General features: G+C 47.4%; 1 protein-coding gene across 1 annotated transcript in view; it reads left to right on the top strand.

Moving 5' to 3' along the window:
- Positions 1 to 26,102, top strand: part of LOC115479878 — a 329,775-nt gene that overhangs the window by 233,909 nt on the left and 69,764 nt on the right. The window contains exons 5-6 of the mRNA XM_030218177.1: positions 1,427 to 2,271; positions 17,202 to 17,313. Coding sequence (XP_030074037.1) covers positions 1,427 to 2,271; positions 17,202 to 17,313 — 957 coding nt within the window. The remainder of the gene's footprint in view (positions 1 to 1,426; positions 2,272 to 17,201; positions 17,314 to 26,102) is intronic.

The following is a 26,102-nucleotide window of genomic DNA, read 5'->3' as shown; positions in this document are numbered from 1 at the left end:
CCGGCACCAGGCCTCCCACCCACCTGGCAGCAGGCACCAGACCACCCTCCCTCCCACCCACCCGGCGTCAAGCATTCCTTCGTCCCTCCCTCCCACCCGGCACCAGCCCGGCCTCCCTCCCTCCCTCCGAGCAGGAAATTTAACAGTCTTCCCTTGTCGGGGTTAAGGCCGCGTCAGCAGTAACAGTGAAAAGCGTGCTGCTGGTTTGGCGCGCCTTCAGCCTTCCATCTCTCAAACTCTGGTCCCGCCCTCATTTCCTGTTAGGGCGGGACCAGAATTTGAGAGACGGAAGGCTGGAGGCGCGCCGAACCAGCAGCACGCTTTTCACTGCTACTGCTGATGCGGCTTTAACAGCGACAAGGGAAGACTCTTAAATTTTCTGCTCGGAGGGAGGGATGGAGGCTGGGCGGGCTGATGGTGGGAGGGAGGAAGGAATGCTTGATGCCGGGCGGGTGGGAGGGAGGACTGGAACGGGCTGAGGCGACGGGCGGTGCCCGTGCCCACAGAGAGGGCTCTGCGTCCCCTCTCTGGCACGTGTGCCATAGGTTTGCCATCACCGCCCTAGGCTCTCTTCTACGCTCCAGCAGTGTTTGCTATTGAAAGAAATCTCCTTGCTGGAAGCACCCCCCCCCCCCCCCCCCCACCACCGCCAACTGTTTCTTTGCCCCTCTAAGCTGTGCTCTGCTCTCCCACACTGTATGCTATTGAAAACAATCACCTCCTTGCTGAAAGCCCCCCTCCAACTGTTTCTCTGTAAAGTTGCTCTCAGACAAGCTTTGCTATTGAAAAATGCAAGCAGACTGCTCCTCACAGGAGGACAGATCCAGACCTGGAGGTCCATTCTGTGCATCACTCAGAAATGTTTGTGCATTGCTTGGAATGCTCCTTTTCATACTAATGAACTCTTTGTAGTACATTACATAGGATTATTGTTTGCTGCTACCCAAAATGGTAAAAACCATGTAGAACCCCTTTTGTGCATTAGAAGCTGAATATCATGATTGCTAGACTGGTTAGAACCAGTTTAAATCAGGTGTTGCTAGCACGGTAAGCTTTGAGCATGTTTCCCCCCCCCCCCCCCCCCCCCTTAGTTCCAGACTGGAGATTTGGGGATTTGCAGTGTCTGATCCTGCCTGTTGAAATCAGTGCTGCAGCTCTCATAATGAACAAAAATGGAGTGAGCAAAAATCCAGGACTGTCCCAAAATCCCCAACTTGCAACTGGGAAACTTAGCATCTCTGGTGTCCAGAGGGTACTTCTCTCAAGTGTAGTACTGTTTTACTGGTGAAACTATTCTGCACTGATGGTTTTCAAAATTAATTGTCCACTGGTACATTCATAAAACAGTTGTATTTTCTGTGTGTGAAAGATTTAATATGGTGGAGTCAAGTTGGGTTAATATTTTTTTCCCTTTTTTTTAATGTAGGTTTTTATTTGATGAGAACAGTATGGAGTATAAGTACTATCGCCTGAAGCTGGCACAGTTTCAGAGGTTGAGAAAGATCACCATGGAGGTTGGGATTCAGGCAAAGCTACTGAAGACAGCTAAATTGAAGGCAGAGCGCTTGGGAGCTTCAAAGCACAAAAAAATTAAGAAAACATCCAGGACAACACAAACAGTCCTTTCGGCTGCTGTAATGCTGCAGGCCAGGCGGGCTCAAGTTTCTACGAAGCTGAAGTGCTCCCAGTCTGAACAAGCTAAATCAAAACAGAAGTTATCTACTACAGAGGGTCGTCTTTCAAAAAGATGCCGTCCGGAGAAACGCTCACGATCCGAATCATCTCGCTCCTCTGTGTGTCTTGTAAAACGTCAGAGATCAAATAAGTCCAATCTTACTTCTACATCTGAGTCATCTTTGCCTGTCACCCAGAAGGAAAACTACTCTTCCAGTTCCAGAGCATCACATGAGAGAGATTCCAGATCTGAGAGACGTTCTGTCTCTGGGTCATCTGGTTCCTCTCGGGAGAGGTCTTCCACTTCAAAATGCCACTTGTCAGAGAAGCACACTGGCGTTGCTTCTCACAAAAAGGATCCCAGTTCAAAACTATCTCATGTAAAAAGTCACAACAGGTCAGAGGAGCCCTCAGTGGCTGAGTTGGCTTTAACTGCTGTGGCTGTGTCCTCTCAGAAAAAGTCATCCTTGTCTGAATTGGCTAAATCATCAGAACAGCCATCAGGAACTGTAAAGAGCTCAAAAGGAGATGGCGATTCCCATTCATCTGAACCTGCCATGCAGTCGGAAACCTTAATGGCTACTCAACTCTTGGGTGGTAGGTGCTGCTCTTTGTATATAATTAGGACTTACGATTTTTGGTGGTGGTTAAAAAAAAAAAAAAAAAAAACCCTCTTCTGAAACAACCTTTTGCAGTCAGGGAATATCTGTGTCGGCCACTGCAAAGTCCCAGAGTCTCTCAGCAGTGGCAGAAGCTTCTTTCTTTTTCCACTTTCCATTGCTTCACTGGCTCTGTTGCTGATGCTAAAAAAAAAAAAAAAGCTTTTTGAAATGCAAGAACAAGATCTTTTTTTTTTTTTTTTTTTTGCATTTCAAAGTCTCCCCATGGTGCCATCTACAGAGTTGGAAAAGCAACAGAGTGGCAGGAGTAAGGACACAAACTTCTGCCCTTGTAGCAGGTGATGGTGGTGGATTGTTGGACCTGGGGAAAGTGGGAAGCTGATGGAGAGAGCTTGGAGGGGGGAGGAGCTGTTAATATGGGGTCTGGAAATTAGAAGGGGTAGGGCAGCATTGGAAAATTGCATTTTGGGTTATTCAGTGAAATCCACCTGAAAAGTTACTATAATATATATATAATATAATATATAATTTTTTTTTTTGCAATGCAGATACACTGATAAATCCCTATTTCCTTAGCGTCCCTCCGGACCGGACCAGGATTTGACTGATGGGTTGTGCTCGCCTTCCAGCAGGTGGAGACTGAGAAAAAAACTGACTCTAGAGAGCCAATAAGAGCCCTGGTCATGTGACCTTAGCCCCAGTATTTTCTCAGTCTCCCAGCAGGTAGGAAGTGAGCCCTTTAGTCTCTCTCTATCTCTTTCTCTTTTAGAGGTTCATAATTACAACAACAATAATACTATCTCTTCTTCTGTGCCTAGGAATTCTCTATTAGACGCTGGGCAGGTAGGAATTTCTTTTCCTTTCTTTTACAGCCTCTGGGGGTGTTAAACTCGGGTGTCCCCGGGTCCCTCCCCCCTTCCTCCCCATCTCCCATATGTAGCTGGGAAGGGCTACCCTTTGTTTAGAAAGGTGTATGTCTTTGGGAGAGGCAGCCACTCTAGAAAGTCACAATTTTAATGAGCAAGCTCAACTGTTTAAAAAAAAAAAAAAAAAAATGTATATACCCAGGCTGTTAACGAGCAGGCAGCTCTGTGCTATTCTACTTCACTTCAGCACTGTCTTTTCTAACTCGGAAAAAAAAAAAAGAAACTTAAGAGAATATTTCTCTTTGGGGATTGTACTTTAAAAGAGTTAAAACAAATAGAAGGAAATTACGAGAAGAAGCCCTTTTTTCTTTCCCCAGATTTTTCCTGGCAGTCAGCTCGGTTGTGATTTATTATGCTTGAGGAGTTTTTTCTTTTCTAGTTCAGCTGTGCAAAGATAAATAAATAAATAAAAGATGGGAACAATTCAGTGTTTGAGACTTTAAAGGGTGATTTTTTTATTTTCACAATTATGTTCCTTCGTTTTCTGGCGTTTTAGCAGCTGTGAATTGAAAAAAAAAAAAAAAAAAATGGCGCGAACCGCTTCGGCGCGTGCCCGCTCTTCTCCGATCGGTCTGAAAAGCTCAGGATGTGCTGCGCTGTCTATTAGCGTCGGAGGAGAGGCTAAAGCATGTTTTTGCTCGGCACCGGAGGGTAACTTTTTTCTTTCTCTACCAGCGGCAGCAATTTCCTGCTTCTTCGTTTGCGATCGCATCTCCTTTCATGTCCTCCGTGTTTGTTCTTCTTTGATCCTCGTCCTTTTACTTTTGGCGCGCTAGGTAGCCATGTTTGCCTCCAGCTGCAGTTTCCTTTACGAGGCAGCGTTTCTCCGGTTCGGTTTTGTTTTTCTCGGGAGTGTAGAAGGAAACAGAGATGTTGTTTCTGGGGTAGTCTGGGGATTTGCAGCAGATGGGTATTTCCCTCGGGTCTTTTCTTCTTTGACCCAGGGTCTGGCCATGGGTCAATGGCTGCTCCTCTATACTATATGTTACATAAAGACTCATGTAAGCTCTATGGAGCAGGGATTGTCTTTCTTTGTAAGGTGTTCTGCGCTGCGGGCATCTGGTACCGCTATACAAATGTTAATAATAATTATAATAATAATATTTTGCTTGTCCCTTATATTCTTAATGTCAGGTCACCCTTTAGGAGATACCTGTATGTTTTGGTGTCGATATCTTTTGCTTTTGTATTTGGTCAGACTGTTTGATTTTTGTGTGTGAGTAGATAGCGCACAGTGAGGACCTCTTTCACAGTATTTTTGCCTTTTCTCATGTCAGGTATCTGATTTTTGTGGCAATTCAGGTAGCTGCACTTGCTGTAAAAAAAAAAAAAAAAAAAAAACGGGGCAGCTGCAGTGTGGTGCAGGTGTGCATTCCAGATAACGCAAGTGCCCAGCTCATCAGGAGCGGTCCGGGTTCACCACTGGAAGGCGGGCTGGGCATCATAATATTGGTAACAATAGCCAAATTAAAAAAAAAAAAAAAAAACCCCCACTGAGAATTTTCTTGCAGCAGTAGCAGTCACAGGCAGTTTTTCTGCCTGGTATGGATTGTACTTGTTGGATGTATATTTTTTCTCATAACTTACTTTCTATGGGTGCATGTTTAATTTGTTCAATTCTCACCTCTCTGGTTTCAGGGGAGGAAGTAAGATGTGGATGACACTATTTGCGCATGTCGCTATCTGCTTCTATGTGGCCAATAGTTTAGCACCTACCTTTATCAGGGGAGGCTTGGTAGTTCAGGACCCTTGTTTTTTTCGCTTTCTACAGCTCAGAAGGGCCTATATTTTCTCTGTTCAGTGGGGAGGCTATTCCTTACTCTTGGTCCAGTTTCGTTTCCGCGTATGTTTACCGGCTACCTGTCACTATCACGGTACTGCAAGCTCTGTAAGAGACAAGTAGGAGTTTGTAGTTCAGGATTCGTGTTTCCACTTTCTACAGTTGAGGCGGAATCATTGCAGATTTTTCGAGACGGTTATGCCTCTAGCTTTGTCAGCTTTCTTTCAGCCGTCTTTCTAGAGTCTTCTTGTCCTCACTGCACTGCTAGTGCGGTAGGGGGCAATCTACAGCGGCTCTTGGACCCTCAGGATTTTGGATTTGTAATCCTCCTATTTTGTTTGTTGGCGGTTCTTGGATCTTCAAGCTTTTGACTTTGCAAGCAGCCTATTGTGTTTGTTTTCAAGGTACCGCGTTCTCCATGTCACATGTTTTTTCTATGGAGTCATTTGAATATGGCATACTGTTTTTTAATATCCTTGGATCTGATGGCAACTTACCTACATATTCCTTTCAGAACCGCTTGCCAAAGGTTTTATGCGGTTTGAGATTCTGGGACACCATTTGTTTTTTGTATCTCGCAGCAGTCACTCCCACTGTTACCAAGCTTTTGGTAGTGGTGGCAGTAGTTCTTATGGAAGAGAGAATTCTACTTTCCAGTATCTACATGTCCGGCTCATCAGGAAAACGTTTTATCAAGCAAGTTGACCAGTCTTAGACTGAGCGGCTGGCTACTAAGGTGGGGCAGATTCAAATATAGTTCCTAGGTTGCGTTCTTTATGTTTGACATTATATTCAGGTTACTGTCCATGACAGCGATTTGTTGGAGTTCTTTCCTAGGCTATATTTTTCTTGACATTTTTCTGCTATTCTCTGTTCTGGTGTTTCAACCATAATGACCACTACCACCACAGTACTAAGGTTACCACACCTGTTACTAGTAGTAATGCTGGCTCATTCTTTGTAAAAGAACACTCTAAAGCATCCTTACTGCACATATGTCTCTATAATATGCACAGTGAACATGTTTTATCGTTCCTTGGCAGTTTCTGTGGCGGGGATGCCTGTTGGTTAGGCAGGCTACCCCATTTTCAGTGGGCAACTTGTCACTTCTTCAATATCTTCAAAATTTGAATAATTTCTTTACTTCTAGAGGCGTTTCTTTCTCTGTGAGAGTCTGTCGGACAATTCCTTGACAGCCTATGTATTTTCTCAAAGATCAATGTAGAGGCTACGATTCATATGGCAGAAGGCGACTTTATTAGCATGGGTAGTTTTTCGCCTTACTGTCGCTCTGTTTTTCATGTGGTTGGAGTTAAAAAAAAAACAAACAAAAAAAAAAACGAGATTTATTAAGTGCATTTTTCTCTTTTGTTTCTCCCTAGTTTCAGAGGAATGGACTCTCACCTTATGAGTGTGGTCAGCTGATAGTTCCTTAGTGGGACGCTTCAGTTCTGCAACCTTTTGCTTTCGCTCTGTCCTCACAGGCTCCTCGCTTAGTCTCTCACTGAACTGTCTCGTCAGCGGCAGGGGTAGGTGTCCTATGGCAGCGGTAATCTTCTCTATCTCTTTCCTCCGTTTTTTCTCTGGAGTCGTCTTTTACAAGAGATAGAGACACACGGGGACCCAGTAGATCTGGCAGCTCCATATTGGTCCTGAGATCCGGGATATGCGGATCTTTAGCGTCTTTCTTGGTGTCTATTCTACATCTTCCTGTTCACAAGGCCCTGCTGTTCCACAGTCCCATCTTTCATTCAGAACAGTTTTGTTTTGGTCTTCTTCTTTGGTTTTTTTTCTATGGCCTTGTTGAGCTAAGACAGGATTTGCTGCGTCAGTAATTGTAACTAGGCTGCAGTTGCATCGTCGGACCGCATCTCTCTCTCTCTCTCTCTTTTCTTTACCTGCAGGTTGCAGCTGTTTTTTCTTCTGGTTCCTTCTTTTCTGTCTTCCGAAAGGTCATGTTTTCATCTTTCTCAATCAGTTTTTTCTTGCTGTTATGGGGTCTTCTTCGTGATCTTAAGATAACAACAGATTCAATGATTTCGACATTAACGGGGATCTTGCCAATTAAGAGAGCTGTTACATGATATTTCACAACTATTTCCCATTTTTCGGCGTTGGGATTGTCCTGTCCTTCTGTTACATGGTGTTTCACCACTATTGAACATTTTTGGCGCTGGGATAGTCCTTCTGTCCTTCTAGCCGATTGGCGTAACGTATTGGTCGTTTCTGCTTCACTATATTTCGCTGCATTAGGAAATTCAGACCTTCTAATTGTCGTCTTTTCGGGGGTACAGTTACAGTAATGAAATTCATTTCTCAACTAGATAATCGGTTGTCTCTTTGCAGAGGGATTTCTTTTGGGGGCCCTCAAAGTCCTTTGTATATTGAATGGTCCCTGTCGCCAGTAGGCGGTTTTGGCAACTCCAGTATTCCCTCAGGGTTTTCATAGGGTCCCTCCCGTAATATTACTGCTTTGGTACTTCCCATCAGTCAAATCCTGGTCCGGTCCGGAGGGACGCTAAGGAAGGAGAAATTAGATCTTACCTGCTAATTTGCTTTCCTTTAGTCCCTCCGGACCAGGCCCCTCCCAGGTTTCGTCTTTTGTTTTCAACAGAATAATAAAAAATAAATAAATAAAACAATCAAACCAGATGCTACTATATATAGTGGCCTTTAAGTGGGCCATGCCATGTCTCTGGTCGGAGTTGCTGGTAGGCTCAGTTGCTGGAATTTATATGTAGCTATAGGTATGTATGGGTTTATATATATAAAGAACTTTAAATAGGGTCTTACCTTTTTCTCTGCTGTGAGTTCCTGGTGAGTTATAATTCATGTGAGCCATCTGGTGGGAGTTGCTAGTAAGCTTTACTGCGAGAGGGACATACCTCTTCTCTAGTGAGAGTTGCTAGGGTGCTCAGTTGCTGGTATGTATATGTAAAACTTTAAGTGGTCTATACCACTGCTCTGGTGGGAGTTCATAGTGAGCTATAATACAACTGAGACATACCTCTTCTCTAGTGAGAGTTGCTGGTATGCTATAATACAAGTGAGCCATTCCACTTCTCTGGTGAGAGTTGCTGGTAAGCTATAATACAAGTAAGCCATACCACTTCTCTGGTGAGAGTCGCTGGTGAGCTCTAATAAAAAAGGGGCCATACCACTTCTCTGGTGAGAGTTGCTGGTGAGCTCGAATACAAAAAGGGGCCATACCACTTCTCTGGTTAGAGTTGCTGGTGAGCTCTAATACTTGGCATTGCCGAGTGCTTTGTGGCTGCTAGGATTCCATACGGCACAGAAGGTCTTTCTTTCCTGCTTTGTTAGTCAAATACTGAGGCTAAGGTCACATGACCAGGGCTCTTATTGGCTCTCTAGAGTCAGTTTTTTTCTCAGTCTCCACCTGCTGGAAGGCGAGCACAACCCATCAGTCAAATCCTGGTCCGGTCCGGAGGGACTAAAGGAAAGCAAATTAGCAGGTAAGATCTAATTTCTCCTTTTTTTCAACCCTCAGCACCTAATGCCTAAGAAAAACAAACACCTAAAGTTCCAAACTGTCTAGAATCAGAAGCCCTATATGTAATGATCCTTTGGACTAAATTTATCACAGTGGCTATCAATTCATGATGAAATCCAAATTGTAAATGAAGTTAAAGGAGCACAATTAATATGGCATTGAGAAGATATAATTGTGTAACTACTTGTTTTTTTATTTTGTAAACCCGCATTGCTGAATAGGTTTGGAAGACTTACAGTAATATTTTTCTTTTTTTTCTTTTTTTTTTTTTTTTTTGCTATAAGGGTAATGGGAATGGGAGGAGTAGCCTAATGATTAGTGCAGGGCCTGAGAATGAGGGGACCCAGGCTCGATTCCCACTGCAGCTCCTTGGACCCGATGATAAAAAGTAAATGTGGGCGCTAGAGACCACTAGTGCCCGCATTTACTCAGCGCCCATGATCAGAGGGTGTCTGGCGCGATTGCTCAGGGAATACCTCAGGGCTCATTTAAATTATATTTAAATGTAGCTCCCCGGTATTCCATCCGTATGATTAGAGCAGTGCTCTCTGATCCTATGGGCCAAATAGCGCCTTAACCCTACGCCAGCTCGGAACTGGCGTTAGGGTTGAGGCTCTTCCTCCCCCCCCCCCCCCCGCCCAGTCCAATGCGAAGCAGCCCAGGTTGTCACTGTCATTCCTGGGGGCCCAGTGGACCCCTGGACCCCCCTCAATGGGTGGGCTAGTGCCCCCCCCCCTTCCCCCCCCCCCCCAGACAGCAGTAGGGAAGCTCTGCTCAGCACATCTCATGATGCACTGGGCAGGGCGCCGCCATTTTAGAGGTGGCGCTGGAAGGAGGAGGGAGTGCTACTCCCTCCTCATCACTACTTACAAGGTATGGGGCAGGGGGGGTCGCTAGACCACCAGGGTGGGTGGGAGCATGTAGCCTCCTGGGCCACCAGGGAATTACTTTGTGTCGGGGTGGGGCTGGGTTAGGGGGGCCCTCCAGCCCCCTGTGCCCTTGGGGGTGGGGTGGGGGGTCAGGGGGCAGGCACTAAGCCACCAGAGCATTGCCTTTGGGGAGAGGTCTGGGGGGGTCCCACAGACCTCTAGCTTCTGTGTTTGACAGGTCCGGGCTTTTGACAGCCCAGACCTATCAAGCAAGTGCCGGGAGGATTGTGCCTGAGTGCATACCCAGGCACAATCCTCTTGCACTTCCCCCGATGATCAGTGCTAATAACGTGCCTAAATTTGTATCACATGTTAAGTCATATCATGCATAGATTTTGTAGTTTGTTTTTGTATAAATTCAATAAAGAAATCTAAACATAAATTTACATGTTAGCATTGATCATTGGGGAGTTAATTCCCTTCGTTCTGGTGCTGTTTTTAGAGAGCTGTTTTAGAACAGCGCAGGGGATATTGGGGCCCCTGTGACTCTGGTCAAGTCAGTTAACCTTCCATTGCCCCACGTACAAAATAATTACCAATATATAATATGTAAACAGCTTGGACTGTAACCACAGTATATCAAGGCAGTATATCAAGTTCCATTGCCCTTCTCTTTCTGTTTTCCCTAATGAGAGTTGCTGGAAACACTGGTAGCTGGATGTTAATCATAGAAGGAACTAATCTGTGGCATAATTCCACCCAAGCAGCTCCAGCAGTACAAAGGGGGAGGTACAAAGGATGAAGGGGCGGGTTATCTGCAGGCCACTCCCAGATGTTCTTATGTACCTTTCCCATTCTGGGGGCCCTTAATTTCAACTTATGCCACTGAAACTAGTGTATTGGGGTTTAACAGCAACAATCTAATGAAGAGTAAATTTCAGAATCGCTCTAAAAAGATAAGAGGTACCTGACATTCTCCGAGGACAAGCAGGCTGCTTGTTCTCACGACTGGGTTGACGTCCACGGCAGCCCCCACCAACCGGAACAAAAACTTCGCGGGCGGTCCCGCACGCAGGGCACGCCCACCGCGCATGCGCGGCCGTCTTCCCGCCCGTGCGCGACCGTTCCCACTCAGTTTTTTTTGATTCCGCGCTGGAGAGAGACATCTTATCGTCTCTCTCTCTCTGTCAGCCCCGGAAACCGGATCGCGGCCTAACCACGAGCTTTTCTCTTTTTGTGCGTGTTCGCGCTTCTTTTCTTTATTTTCTGTGTTAAAAAAAAAAAAAAGGTTAGTTTGTCCCCTCGTCGTCAGCCGCGGGGGCGCCTCGTTGCAGCCTCGTGGCCGCGCGGTCGTTTCTTTTTCGGGTGTGCTTTTCACCGCCACCATCGACGACTTTGACTTCGCCGACGTGATTTTTCCGTCTGTCCTCGAAGGTCCCGAGCGGATTAAAAAAGTGTGGTCGGTGCGGCCGGCAGATCTCGCAAACCGATACCCACGCTTGGTGCCTCCAGTGCCTTGGGCTGGAGCGTAATACCAAGACGTGCACCTTGTGTCTCGGTTTGCGGAAGCGGACACAGGTGGCGAGGCAAGTTCTTCGGGACCGTCTTTTTGGAACTTGCGCTGGCCCGTCGACTGCATCGGTGTCGATGGCCGGATCTTCGGTACCGGTACTGATGTCGACGAAATCGGCACCGACGATGGCACCGACCCCAGGAGCACAGGTACCATTGGCCCGCCGGACCACCGGCGACGGTGGGGGTGAGAGACCGCGCGGGCAGTCGGCCCCGGCTACTCCCTCTACCCAGGGCCATCAGGACCGAACCCTGTCAGACCCGATCCCTCGAGGCCGGGGAGGTTCTACCTCCTCTTCATCTCTGCCACCGAGCGCCGATGATGGGCACCGAAAGAAGACTAAAAAACATAGTCATCGGTCGCCCACGGCGCACGGGACTACCAGTTCTGGCGCCTCCAGAGATGACTCGACGCCGAGGAAGCGGCAGTGCCGAGAGGAGCGTTCCCCCTCGGTTGAAGAGGTGTCGCTGCGTCAGTCCATGGGTGCTTCGGTACCGTCTCCTGGACCTGAGCAGCTTCCGGCCCCCGCACCGGCCCCCCTGCCTTTCCCGACAGCGGGCCTTGACGAGTGCCTCCGAGCCATCCTTCCAGGGATTCTGGAAGGGCTGATGCGCCAGGCTTTGCTGGCACCGGGGGTGCTTGCGCCCCCGGCGCCATTGATGGAGGCGCCGGCGTGCTCTAGCCCGATGCAGAGGCCGCCGACGCCGCTTGCGGTGCCGGTGTCGACAGCCACGCAGGTGGAATCCCCGTCGACGTTGATGGAGGAAGCTTCATCCCCGCCGGCACGGGAGTCCACCGCTCGACGCCACCATCGAGGACATGGTTCCTCGCAGTCGAGACGGGCCCGGTTCAGGTCTGAGCTGCAAGAGCTCATGTCCGACACCGAGGAAGAGGCCTCGTGGGGGGAGGAGGAGGACCCCAGATATTTCTCCTCAGAGGAGTCTGAGGGCCTTCCCTCCGACCCCACTCCTTCACCGGAGAGGAAGCTTTCGCCCCCTGAGAGCCTCTCCTTTGCGTCCTTCGTTAGGGATATGTCGATTTCCATTCCCTTCCCTGTGGTCTCTGTGGATGATCCAAGGGCTGAGATGCTCGAGGTCCTCAACTATCCATCACCACCTAGAGAGTCTTCCACGGTGCCGTTGCACAATGTCCTCAAAGAGACACTGCTTCGGAACTGGCTGAAGCCCTTATCTAACCCCACCATCCCCAAGAAAGCGGAGTCCCAATACAGAATCCACTCTGACCCAGAGTTGATGCGGCCCCAATTGCCTCATGACTCGGCGGTCGTGGACTCTGCTCTCAAGAGGGCACGGAGTTCGAAGGATACCGCCTCGGCGCCCCTGGGGTGGGAGTCTCGCACTCTGGACTCGTTTGGGAGGAAGACCTACCAATCTTCCATGCTCATGACCCGCATCCAGTCGTACCAGCTCTACACGAGCATTCACATGCAGAACAATGTGAAGCAACTGGTGGACCTGGTCGACAAGCTCCCTCCGGAGCAGTCCAGGCCTTTTCAGGAGGTGGTCAGGCAGCTGAAGGCGTGCAGAAAGTTCCTGTCCAGGGGTATCTATGACACCTGTGATGTGGCATCTCGAGCTGCGGCCCAAGGTATAGTGATGTGCAGACTCTCCTGGCTGCGTGCCTCTGACCTGGACAACCGCACCCAGCAATGACTGGCGGATGTCCCTTGCCGGGGGGATAATATCTTTGGCGAGAAGGTCGAGCAGTTGGTGGACCAACTACACCAGCGGGAAACCGCTCTCGACAAGCTCTCCCACCGGGCGCCTTCAGCATCCACCTCAGCAGGTGGACGTTTTTCCCGGGCCAGGCAGGCTGCACCCTACGCCTACAACAAGCGTAGGTACACCCAGCCGGCCCGAAGGCCTCCTCAGGCACAGGGACAGTCCCAGCGCGCTCGTTCCCATCAACAGCGTGCGCCTAAGCAGCCCCCTGCGCCTCCACAGCAAAAGCCGGGGACGGGCTTTTGACTGGATCCATGGGAACATAGCCGCCATCAAAGTGTCCGTACCGGACGACCTGCCGGTCGGGGGGAGGTTGAAAGTTTTTCACCAAAGGTGGCCTCTGATAACCTTCGACCAGTGGGTTCTCCAAATAGTGCGGTGCGGATACGCCCTGAATTTGGCCTCCACTCCACCAAATTGCCCACCGAGAGCCCAAACCTTCAGCTCCCATCACAGGCAGGTACTTGCAGAGGAACTCTCCGCCCTTCTCAGCGCCAATGCGGTCGAGCCCGTGCCACCCGGGCAGGGATTCTATTCCAGGTACTTCCTTGTGGAAAAGAAAACAGGGGGGATGCGCCCCATCCTAGACCTGAGAGGTCTGAGCAAATACCTGATCAAAGAAAAGTTCAGGATGCTTTCCTTAGGCACCCTTCTACCAATGATTCAGAAAGACGATTGGCTATGTTCCCTGGATTTAAAGGACGCTTATACTCACATCCCGATACTGCCAGCCCACAGACAGTATCTCAGATTCCGCCTGGGGACACGGCACTTTTAGTATTGTGTGCTGCCCTTTGGGCTCGCCTCTGCCCCACGGGTGTTCACGAAGTGCCTCGTGGTGGTCGCGGCGTATCTACGCAAGCTGGGAGTGCACGTGTTCCCGTATCTCGACGATTGGCTGGTCAAGAACACCTCGGAGGCAGGGGCTCTCCGGTCCATGCAGTGCACTATTCACCTCCTGGAGCTGCTGGGGTTTGTGATAAATTACCCAAAATCCCATCTCCAACCAGTCCAATCTCTGGAATTCATAGGAGCTCTGCTGAATTCACAGACGGCTCAGGCCTTTCTTCCCGAGGCGAGGGCCCACAACCTCATGTCCCTCGCTTCCCAGACCAGAGCGTCTCAGCAGGTCACAGCTCGGCAGATGTTGAGACTCCTGGGTCATATGGCCTCCACAGTTCATGTGACTCCCATGGCTCGTCTTCACATGAGATCTGCTCAATGGACCCTAGCTTCCCAGTGGTTTCAAGCCACCGGGAATCTAGACGATTTCATCCGCCTGTCCCTCAGTTGCCGCAATTCGCTGCACTGGTGGACACTTCGGACCAATTTGACCCTGGGACGTCCATTCCAAATTCCACAGCCCACGAAGGTGCTGACGACGGATGCATCTCGCCGGGGGTGGGGAGCTCATGTCGATGGGCTTCACACCCAGGGACTGTGGTCCCTCCAGGAACAGGATCTTCAGATCAACCTCCTGGAGCTCCGAGCGGTCTGGAACGCACTGAAGGCCTTCAGAGATCGGCTGTCCTATCAAATTATCCAAATTCGGACAGACAGGATGCAATGTATTACATCAACAAGCAGGGGGGCACTGGATCTTGCCCCCTGTGTCATGAAGCCGTCGGGATGTGGCGTTGGGCCTGCCAGTTCGGCATGCTTCTTCAAGCCACATACCTGGCAGGTGTAAACAACAGTCTGGCCGACAGACTGAGCAGAGTCATGCAACTGCACGAGTGGTCGCTCCATTCCAGAGTGGTACGCAAGATCTTCTGAGAGTGGGGCACTCCCTTGGTGGACCTTTTCGCCTCTCAGACCAACCACAAGCTGCCTCTGTTCTGTTCTAGACTACAGGCACACGGCAGACTAGCGTCGGATGCCTTTCTCCTCCATTGGGGGACCGGCCTCCTGTGTGCTTATCCTCCCATACCTTTGGTGGGGAAGACCTTACTGAAGCTCAAGCAAGACCACGGCACCATGATTCTGATAGCGCCTTTTTTGGCCCCGTCAGATCTGGTTCCCTCTACTTCTGGAGTTGTCCTCCGAAGAACCGTGGAGATTGGAGTGTTTTCCGACCCTCATTTCGCAGAACGACGGAGCGCTTCTGCACCCCAACCTTCAGTCTCTGGCTCTCATGGCCTGGATGTTGAGGGCGTAGTCTTTGCTTCGTTGGGTCTGTCTGAGGGTGTCTCCCGCGTCTTGCTTGCCTCTAGAAAGGATTCCACTAAAAAGAGTTACTTTTTTAAGTGGAGTAGGTTTGTCGTTTGGTGTGAGAGCAAGGCCCTAGAACCTCGTTCTTGTCCTGCACAGAACCTGCTTGAATACCTTCTGCACTTATCAGAGTCTGGCCTCAAGTACATAAGTACATAAGTAATGCCATACTGGGAAAAGACCAAGGGTCCATCGAGCCCAGCATCCTGTCCACGACAGCGGCCAATCCAGGCCAAGGGCACCTGGCAAGCTTCCCAAATGTACAAACATTCTATACATGTTATTCCTGGAATTTTGGATTTTTCCAAGTCCGTTTAGTAGTGGTTTATGGACTTGTCCTTTAGGAAACCGTCCAACCCCTTTTTAAACTCTGCTAAGCTAACCGCCTTCACCACTTTCTCCGGCAACGAATTCCAGAGTTTAATTACACGTTGGGTGAAGAAAAATTTTCTCTGATTTGTTTTAAATTTACTATACTGTAGTTTCATCGCATGCCCCCTAGTCCTAGTATTTTTGGAAAGCGTGAACAGACGCTTCACATCCACCTGTTCCACTCCACTCATTATTTTATATACCTCTATCATGTCTCCCCTCAGCCGTCTCTTCTCCAAGCTGTATAGCCCTAGCCTCCTTAGTCTTTCTTCATAGGGAAGTCGTCCCATCCCCGCTATCATTTTAGTCGCCCTTCGCTGCACCTCAGTAAGGAATCACCTTAGTGCGATTAGTGCTTACCATTATCGTTTAGAGGGTAAAGCCATCTCTGGAGAGCCTTTAGTCGTTCGATTCATGAGAGGCTTGCTTTTGTCAAGGCCCCCTGTCAAGCCTCCTGCAGTGTCATGGGATCTCAACGTCGTCCTCACCCAGCTGATGAAACCTCCTTTTGAGCCACTGAATTCCTGCCATCTGAAGTACTTGACCTGGAAGGTCATTTTCTTGGTGGCAGTTACTTCAGCTCGAAGAGTCAGTGAGCCTCAAGCCCTGGTAGCTCATGCTCCTTATACCAAATTTCATCATAACAGAGTAGTACTCCGCACTCACCCTAAGTTCCTGCCAAAGGTGGTGTCGGAGTTCCATCTTAACCAGTCAGTTGTCTTGCCAACATTCTTTCCCAGACCACATACCCGCCCTGCTGAACGTCAGTTGCACACATTGGACTGCAAGCGAGTGTTGGCCTTCTAACTGGAGCGGACACAGCCTCACAGACAGTCCGCCCAATTGTTTATTTCTTTCGACCCCAACAGGAAAGGGGTCGCTGTCGGGAAACGCACCATCTCCAATTGGCTAGCAGATTGCATTTCCTTCACTTACGCCCAGGCTGGGCTGGCTCTTGAGGGTCATGTCACGGCTCATAGAGCCATGGCAGCGTCAGTGGCCCACTTGAAGTCAGCCACTGTCGAAGAGATTTGCAAGGCTGCGATGTGGTCATCTGTCCACACATTCACATCACATTACTGCCTCCAGCAGGATACCCGACGTGACAGTCGGTTCGGGCAGTCGGTGCTGCAGAATCTGTTTGGGGTTTGAATCCAACTCCACCCTCCAGAACCCGATTTTGTTCTGTTCAGGCTGCACTCTCAGTTAGTTGTTCTTCGTAGGTCAATTTCTGTTATGCCCTCGCTGTTGCGAGGTTCAATTGACCTGGGTTCTTTTTTTGAGTGAGCCTGAGAGCTAGGGATACCCCAGTCGTGAGAACAAGCAGCCTGCTTGTCCTCGGAGAAAGCGAATGTTCTCCGAGGACAGCAGGCTGATTGTTCTCACCTACCCTTCCTCCTCCCCTTTGGAGTTCGTTTTTTTCCTCATTCTTTGCTTGTCATTCAACTGAGCGGGAACGGTCGCGCATGGGCGGGAAGACGGCCCGCGCATGCGCGGTGGGCGTGCCCTGAGTGCGGGACCGCCCACAAAGTTTTTGTTCTGGTTGGTGGGGGGCTGCCGTGCACGTCAACCAGTCGTGAGAACAATCAGCCTGCTGTCCTCGGAGAACATCTGCTACAGGTATGTATCATTCGTTATTTCCTCCCCCTGCCCCTCCCCATTCAAACCCAGGAATAATTGTCTCTAGCTGATAACTGTTCATGGACTTTTTTTCCAGGAACTTGTCCAAACCCCTTTTAAACCAAGCTATGCCAACTGCCTTGACCACATCTTCAGCAAGAAATTCCAGTTTGATTGTGCATTGAGTGGGGAAAAAAAAGCATCCTCAGATTTGTTTTAAATATGCTACCTTGCTCACCATAATCTGTTTGTAGTTGACAAACATTTAGAAAAATGTTTTGGTTCATATGTTGTCATTTCTAGTTGATCTGAAGACAATGGATACTGCAGATAAACTGGCTCAGTTTGTTGCTCAAGTGGGACCAGAAATAGAAAAATTCAGCAGAGAAAATGTTGCAAATAACCCAGAATTTTGGTGAGTGGTCTGTTTTTTGTTTGTTTTTGTTTTTTTGTATAAGTAGTAGGAGAATATGCAATAGCAAAACTTAATTTTATTTTTGCAATTCATAAAAATAAAAATGTTCAGACTATTGGAGGAGTGGTCTAATGGTTAGAGCTCTGTACTGAGAAACAGGGAAACCAGGGATCAAATCCTGCTTTTTCCCACAGCCTCCTTGTGACCATGGACAAATCACTTGACCTTCTATTACCTTGGGAACAATTTAGGGCTAGATTTACTAAAGCGTTCTATTGGATTGCTGCATGTTGAGGCTGCTGATGCATGTAGTACGGTAGTTAGGTCCTATTGAATAAAATAACACGTTATAAATTTGCGTTTATGCACATTAGCACATGTTAGAAACTCAAGCCCTTAGATTGCAAGCCCTCTTGGGAAGGGAAATAACCTACTGAAACTTAACTTTATTTCAGACTTCGGATGGGTGAGTAATTTGAAGTCCACAATCTGCTAATTGTTTTGGAGATATTGGAACAAGGACAGTATCTGAATTCAAGAAAGCATGTTTTTTTTCAGGGGAAAGAGAAGGGACAGCAGAGTTGAGCAGTCGTTGAGGATAGGCATATGGTATTGTGTTCCTAAAGTGCACAAGGGTGCTTGTCCCTTCATTCTTTTTCTGGCTAACACATTGTGGTATCTTATCTGTCAAGAAACAATTGAAACTGAACAGTAGTATTTTGAGAATCACAACATAATATATAATTGAACCAGGACCTAATTTAATTGCAATTAAAATGTATCGAAATGCAGCCCTATTATAGCTAAGAAAACAGTTGGCTAGCTGAACAGAGAGGTTGAATAGGGCTATAGTGCTGCTTGTAGAGTGTGTGGCACCCTCAATTGCAGATGGAGCTGCCTTGGAGGGGGAGGGGGGAGAAGAACTGGCAGACTGCGGTTTTGAGTCAGCTGGCGGCACCAGCAGAAAAGAGACTGTGGTGCTGTAGTGTCTGCAGCAGTTGTTAGACACTTGGCAGATACTGGGCAAATGCTACAGGTACAAGGATGACCTGTGGGGGACTTGATGGAGGTGCGGCCAAATGTCAAAGCTGGTCAAGACCCAGCATCACACACCAAATCCTGGAGATGGCAGCAAACCTGATTTTGGTAAGAACTACTGCCATTTTGGAAATGTGAATGTAGGGACAACAGCCAGGAGAGAAGCCCCAGAAAGATTCAGGGGTTTTCTCCCAAGTTTGGACTGCTGATGCACAAATCTTTCTGATGAAGGAAGCGGGGGTGGGGTGGGGGGGCTGCACTGGAAAAGATGGTGCCCTTGGCAGAAGATACTCCATTATTGATTGATGAGGTGCTTAAAAGTAATCTTCGAGTTTTGAAAGTCTGATTGCTTGTCTTGTTTGGTCAGGCCAGGGAAGGTTGAGCCAGCTATCAAAGTTTCAGTTTCTAGGTGGTTAAAGAAACAATTCCTTAGCGTCCCTCTGGGCCGGCCCAGAATGTGACTGATGGGTTGTGCACACCTTCCAGCAGGTGGAGACTGAGAAAAACCTGTGACTAGAGAGCCAATAAGAGCCTTTGCCAGCTAGAGAAAGATCCAGTAATCTCAGTCTCCAGCAGGTGGAAGGTGGTGAGCCCTTCAGTCTCATTCTTCGTCTTTTTTTCTATTCTTTAAGGTATTTTCTTTTAAATTCCTTTGTTTTGATGGATTAGTTTTATCTGTGCATCTGGTTAAAAAAAAAAGCCTGTTTTCTGAGAGGCAGAGGCCCGTGGGGTCTTTTTGCGCCTCGGGGGTGTCACACTCGGATGGCCGAGTCCCTCCCGCTCATATACTCCCTACTGTGTTTGGAGCTGTAATTCGTTTATTACCTGAACAGCTCATTCAAGAATTTGCAGTTTCCTCAAGCTCTACAGGGGAAGGACTTTAGAGTCAGGGAGAGGCAGCTACGTCTTTAAAAAAATAATAAATACGTTAAAAACAAATAAAGAAATGTAGCTTGGCTGTTGCTATTTTGCTCTTTTGGGACTTTAATGTATAACAATTTTATTGATGACAAAACAAAAAAACAGGCACATCTCAAATTGCAGTGATACAGCGTTCATCTGAAAGAATACATGCAATACAAACCATATTGTCATCTAGTATTAACCATTTGCATCCCCACCCCACCCCTGCTTTATAACTTCAAATAATTTAATATACAATATTCAGCTGTAACCTAAATATAATGCTAGGCATCCCACCCAGAGGGCACCCTTCTTCTTTGTTCTCCTTCGTGCCCTCTAACAGTAACTAGGCACCCCCTCAACTAGCCTCATTCAAGACCAATATGACCTACTGCCCTATAACTGCAAGTGAAACTGAACTGTAGTTCTAACCAAATATAATACTGTCCTCTGACTACTTACTGCAACTCCCAAAATATCTGCTTTTTGAGATGCTGCTGTTCTCTCAGCATCCCTCACTTAGTAAGTCAGCTGTATCGTATGATTAATCCCACCCCTCCCCCCCCCAAAAAAAAAAAACAAGACACACACACACACACACACACAGATCTAGCGTTGGCTCACAAGGAATTGACAGTGAGACTACGAGCTTTGTGAGGAAGTGATTGGAGATAACTGTCGCAAGTGGCCAAAAACATCTGCCTCCTTTTATGGGAGAAGCGAGCATGTTGTTTCTCCATTAACATCAGAGCATGAAATCTATTCCTCCATTGCCAAAAGGATGGCGCCTCGTCGCTAATCCACACTCCCAATATAATTCTCTTTGTAGCTCGGCCTTCCATATTAAAAGTTTAGATGAACGACTGTGTACCCCCAAAGTTTCATGTTTAATAAAAACCCATGGTGTCATTTAAATTGGGTTCTCACACAATGTTTCCAAATACTGAACTATTTGCACCCAAAAGTAGTTAATGATCCCACATGACCAGAAACCATGGAAAAAAGAGTTGACCTCCCACAGATGGGGGATGCCACTCCTCCTGTTTTAAAAAGTCTCTCCTGTGTAAAATATGCCCTATGGATCACTCTAAAGTGACATTCCCTTAGATCTGCATTTACAGACACCACTGGCCCTCGACTGGCTAGACCGAATAGATCCAGAGAATCTAAAAGGGACCTCCAAATCTCTTCCCCAGCGATTTTGCAACTCCGACCTGTCAGGAGGGAGGAGGGTACCCAGTACCTTGTGTAAAGATGAGACCGACAGCCCTCCCTACTGATAAGGAGCAAAATACACCACCAGTCTCTCCCTCACCCGAAATTCCGGGCTTGTCAGATCCAAACTCTCCAGATAGTGGCTTATCTGCCAATATGCAAACTAATCTCGAGCCTCTACCTCTCCTCTTCATAGAAGTTCTTCCCCTCCAAGTCTATGCCCCCCCTCCGCAAGTAGATGACGCACATATAAGATCCCTTTAGTTGCCCATCTGCGGAAACTGGCATTTTCCCTCCCAGGCACAATTGTAGATTACCTAACAAGGGCAAAGCAATCTGAAGTCTGGGGATCCCCTCCCAGTAACAACACTAAATACTTCCAGGTCGCCCGCTGCGACCAAAGTAGAATGCTTCCTCTAAGGTCTCTGTGTAATACACTGCCTTTTCATACGCCCTGGGTGTAAAGGTCGTCTCCTCCAGTATCCAGTCCCCCAAGTGATGAAGCAGACAAGGCCATATTATATCTACGCATATCTGGAAGCCCTAATCCCCCCTGTCGCCAAGAACCCTGCAAGTCCTGGGCTTCTTCCCCTGCCAACAAAACCGCATCAACATCCAGCGAAGCAACATAAGGTTCCTATGTGTTAGTCTTATAGGCAACAATTGCAATGTGTTGAGCCATTTAGGGAAAAGAATCATACGGAACAGGTGAATTCTGCCGGACACTAAAGAAGCATTGCCATCTATTTGCTAAACATGTTTGTGTATAATCGAGAAGCGCTGAGACATTGAGACCATGCAACCTACGATCCGATTTGGTAACTTTATGCCTAGATAAGGAAACAACCCCGACGTCCACTTTCACAGGGAAGGTACCCGTCCAATCGTGTTTCACCGAAGGAGAAGTAGACAAGACCAGTGTTTTTTTTTCCAAATTTAACCTAAAACCTGAAAAATCGCTATATTCAGCAAAGCTATCTATCAACACTGCCAAAGATCTGGAAGGGGTCAACAATATGTACCAATATATCATCGCAAATGCCGATATTTTAAACTTGTGTGTCCCCACTCACACCCCCCCCCCCCCCCCCCCCCCCCCCCCCGTATATCCAGATTACTTAATATTTCACGTACTAGTGGATCCAGGGACAAAACAAATAGCAATGGGGACATCGGACAACCTTGCCGCGTTCCCCTGCCTTTCTCAAAAGGGCTCTGATAGCATCCCATTCACCCACAGTTCTGCTCTGGGAGATTTGTAAAGGGCCCGGATAGCATTCAGGAATAGCCCATCAAAGCCATAAACTTCCAAGGTAGCGAATAAGTCCCAGCTAACTCTGTCGAAAGAAAGATGGAGTTTCAGAGCGTTCTATCCATTCCACTTGAAAGCTAATACTTTACGGAGATTGTTAGAGATTGTGCGCCCCCTCACAAACCTATTTGGCTCTCATCTATTAAAGATGGTAAAATCCTAGCCAATCTGTTAGCCAAAGCTTTGTAAACAATTTGCTTCCACATTTAAAAGAGATATAGGTCTGTACAAAGACGCCTGCTCTGGGTTCTTCCCTGGCTTAGGGAGCACTACTATCGTCGCTGTATGCAATGAATCCGGTAACTCTCCCATCTCGATAAAACAAGTGAACACATCTTGCAGTGTATCTGCTATCTTTGGAGCCAGAATTTTATAGAAATTCCGAACGGAATCCATCAGGTCCCAGGGCTTTATAAAGAAATCCCTTGTTGAATCACCAAAGGACCTCATCCGCTGTGATTGGGGCATTGAGTACCGGTGCCGTGAGCAGTTAATGTAGGCAATTGCCTGCCTCCAGGTAGAGCTTCCTATCTAACTCCTCATCTGTTGGCTTAGTGTAGAGTTGTTGGTAAAAGGTTTTAAACACTTCAGCTATGGGGGGGGGGGGGGGGGGGGGGGGGAGGGGGGGATGGATAGCGGAACACCGAAAGTGGGTATGACTGAAATTGGGGGACCAATTGTTAGTACAACTGTCTAATATGATGATGCGCTGATGTACCTGACCTGGTGGACAAAAATGTAAAGGTTAGCGGAATGTTTGAATCTCGGAGAGGAGGCCACAAGAGCAAGGGCTCCTTCACGGAACAGCAAATGTCCGCTGAGTTAACAAAGGCAGTACATAAGAGTGGACTAGGACCAAATGTAAGCCGGCAGAACTGTTTGATAGCCTGGAAAACTCCCGGACTCTTGATCCACAATGCTAATGTGATCAACTCACAATTGGTACATAAGAGGGAGAGGGGAGAAAAATCTGAAAAACTTGTTGATGGCAATTCATAATTCATTCGCACCACTGTTTGGTGTAACTTTGCAAAATTGTGTTTGGAGTTATCCAGTTGTGTATATAAAGCTGATCCATCAATAAAAATGTTGAAACATAAACACTTCAGCTATCTCCTTGTTTGTACGCACCAATGTGCCCCCCTCTTCTGTCTATCTGCCGTATCTGCTGCAAACATACTCTCCGTTGCACCAGATTGGCTAGCATTCTACTCTGCTTATTACCATGTAAGAAAAGCTTATAGTACAACAGGGATTTAATTGTAGCAACTCATTAAGTGCGTTTTGTGTAGCCAGCAACTGGTTTTGGTGTTGTAAGGTGGGTTTCCTGCCAAGCCTTTTCCGCTGCTCCCTCACCCGACGCTCTAATTGTAGTTCCTTGTCTTTGGTCCTTCTCTTAAAGCTCGTATATGTTATTATTGGCCCCCTTAATACTGCTTTCGTGGCTTCCCAATATAACACCAGGTCTTCTCGTGGCCTGGTACTTCTCCCACTGTTTAGTTATGTACTCTCAGAAGGTCGTATCCCAGTAAAGAGAAACAGGAAACCTCCAACAGAACAAATTCTCCATATGCGGACCCACTGCAAGCAAGCACCATACGTCGCATGATCAGAAACTTCATAAGGCCCCTATACCCGCGTCCTGAACCTTCCCAAACATAGTTTCCGACAAGAGCCAGTAGTAAATTCTAGATTGGGGAGGCATGAGCCCTAGACAGATGCGTATAGTCTCGTTCACCTGGGTGAAGTGTCCTCCAAACATCTAACAGGTCCAGTGCCGAACAAAGTAATGATATCCCCCTCGGTTGTTTCCCCCCTGCCATTCTAGAGTGGAGGAGTGGTCTAGTGGTTAGAGCCACCGGTCTTGCAATCCAGAGGTGGCCGGTTCAAATCTCACTGCTGCTCCTTGTGATCTTGGGCAAATCACTTAACCCTCCATTGTTTCAGGTACAAACTTAGATTGTGAGCCCTCCTGGGACAGAGAAAATTCCAGTGTACCTGAATGTAACTCACCTTGAGCTACTACTGAAAAAGGTATGAGCAAAATCTAAATAAATAAATAGAACCCGACGAGCTATCAAGGTCCGGATCATGGACTATGTTGAAATCCTCTTCCATAATGACCGGGGCACCCTGCTGCTGAGTAATTATGTGGATCAGCGACTCAAATAAAAGCTTTTTCATATACATTAGGGGCATAGATGTTACATAACAATTTTTGCTTGTTTATAATAAGCCGCTTTCCAGCTTCTCTGAACTTGCACATCCAAAGATTTCCAAAAAAGCATCACAACCCCCGCTTTGCACTCTTTAGCTGGAGCTTCCAACACATCCCTGACCCACCATTTCTTGAATTTCCCATGCTCTGATGTATTCAGATGCTTTTTCCTGTAAAAAGGCCACATCCGCCCCATGACAGTTTAATACTTGCAGCAGTTTTTGCCTCTTAATGGGGGAAGTCACTCCATTAACATTCCAGGACACAAATTTAAGTGACATCAAGTGCGTCCCTGAAGGCAACAAAAACACATGCCCAAGAACTTGCATATGTGAGAGTGGACCGTCCCAGCTTACAGTCCCCCCTCCACCAAAATAGAAGTCTGTAGTCCACCTCCCCTCCACTGTTGCCTCCGCCAGACCAAACGACCTGTCACACAAATCTCAACATCCAGTAAATCAAAACAAAATATATCCCATAAACCCAACCCTCCCCCATCTCTTCTCCCCTCCCAACCTGGTATTCCAACAACCCACTTCTAGGGCTGTCTTCGTCGATGCCCTTCCTCCTGGGCATGAACTACTACAGAAAAGGTCACCGCAAGGCTATCCCTTCCCTCCCTGCGTTCCCCGCAAAAGCAACCACAACAATCCCACACCTTTCCAAATATTGTGCCTCCCATCCTCTCCCTCTTATGCAGTCTGCAAAAAAAAAAAAAAATTAGTTTATATCTGTGTATACCAGCTAATGCATATGCAGCGGAGAAAAATAACAATCAACAGTATAACCCGCTCCATATCCATGCTCAGACCCAATCGTGTTTCACGCACCCATGTCCTCACGAGTCCATCCCACCCAACAATCCAAATCTTACTATACCCTCTTACCTTTTCATCATAATAATTAAAAAAAAAAAACCAAAACAGTCTTCAGCTTTGTGGGAGAGTCCCAGATATTGTCACAACATCCTTCATTGAAGTTATCCTCAAAAATGTCCTCAAGCAGTCTGTACCTTAATAGTTCCAAGTACTCATCTGTTCAGGTCTTCAGCTGTCACCGGGAACTGATTACCAAAGTCTTTGCTACCTCTGGAGTATCGAAGGGCTGCTTAGTGGGAAATTGCCAGATATTATCAAGCCCTCCTTCATTAAAGTAGCCTCAAGAAGGTCCTCAGGCAGCCTGTACCTAGGGAGTTCCAACTACTCATTTGCTCTGTTCCTCAGATGTAACTGGTAGCTGATGAACAGACGTTTACTGCCCTTGGGATATTGAAGAATTGCTTGGTGGGAAAATCCCAAATATTGTTACAACATCCATCATAAAAGTTAGCCCTAAGATGGACCTCAGTCAATCTGCACCCCAGTAGTCCAGCTACTCAGTTGTTCAGTTCCTTAAATGTCACCGATAACTGATTAACAAATTCTTTAGCTGCCTCTGAGATATCGAAGAAATGCTGGATGGAAAATTCCCAGGCATTGTCATTACAGCTTTCAGTAAAGTTAGTCTCAAGAGTATCTCAGGCATTCCATACCTAAGATTTCCAAGTGCTCAATTGTTCAGGTCTTTAGATGTCCCGGTAGCTGATTAACAAAGAGGCATATTTTCAAAGCTCTTAGCCTTCCAAAGTTCCATAGGTTGCTATGGAACTTAGGAAGGCTAAGTGCTTTGAAAATATGCCGCAAAGTCTTTTGCTGCCTCTGGAGAAATGAAGAACTACGGTTTGCCATCCATGAACTCTTTCAGGCGGGCTGGATACAACAGCGCAAACTGAACATGTCTTTTGTGTAGGTCCGAACATAGTGGCGCATAAGCCTTCCTCAGAGCTGACACCCGCATGGAGAAATCTTGGAAACATAGAATTGTATTATTTTCATAGGTCAGGGGACCCCGCGCTCTAATGGCCCATAACACTTCCATTTTGCGTACATAATTTAGGAGTTTAAATATAACCACTCTAGGTCTAGTCTCCAGTTGTCTTCGAGGGCCCAACCTGTGCGCTCTCTCAATATGCAAAGGCCCCACTTCTGATTGTAGTTGCAGCGTGTTAACTAACCACTTTTCCAGAAAGCCTCTCAGCTCTGCATCTGAAATGGATTCCGGTAG

Source organism: Microcaecilia unicolor, chromosome 11 (genome assembly GCF_901765095.1).
Source record: "Microcaecilia unicolor chromosome 11, aMicUni1.1, whole genome shotgun sequence".
In the NCBI taxonomy this organism is placed as follows: Eukaryota; Metazoa; Chordata; class Amphibia; order Gymnophiona; family Siphonopidae; genus Microcaecilia; species Microcaecilia unicolor.
This window is presented reverse-complemented; position numbering and strand designations above follow the sequence as displayed.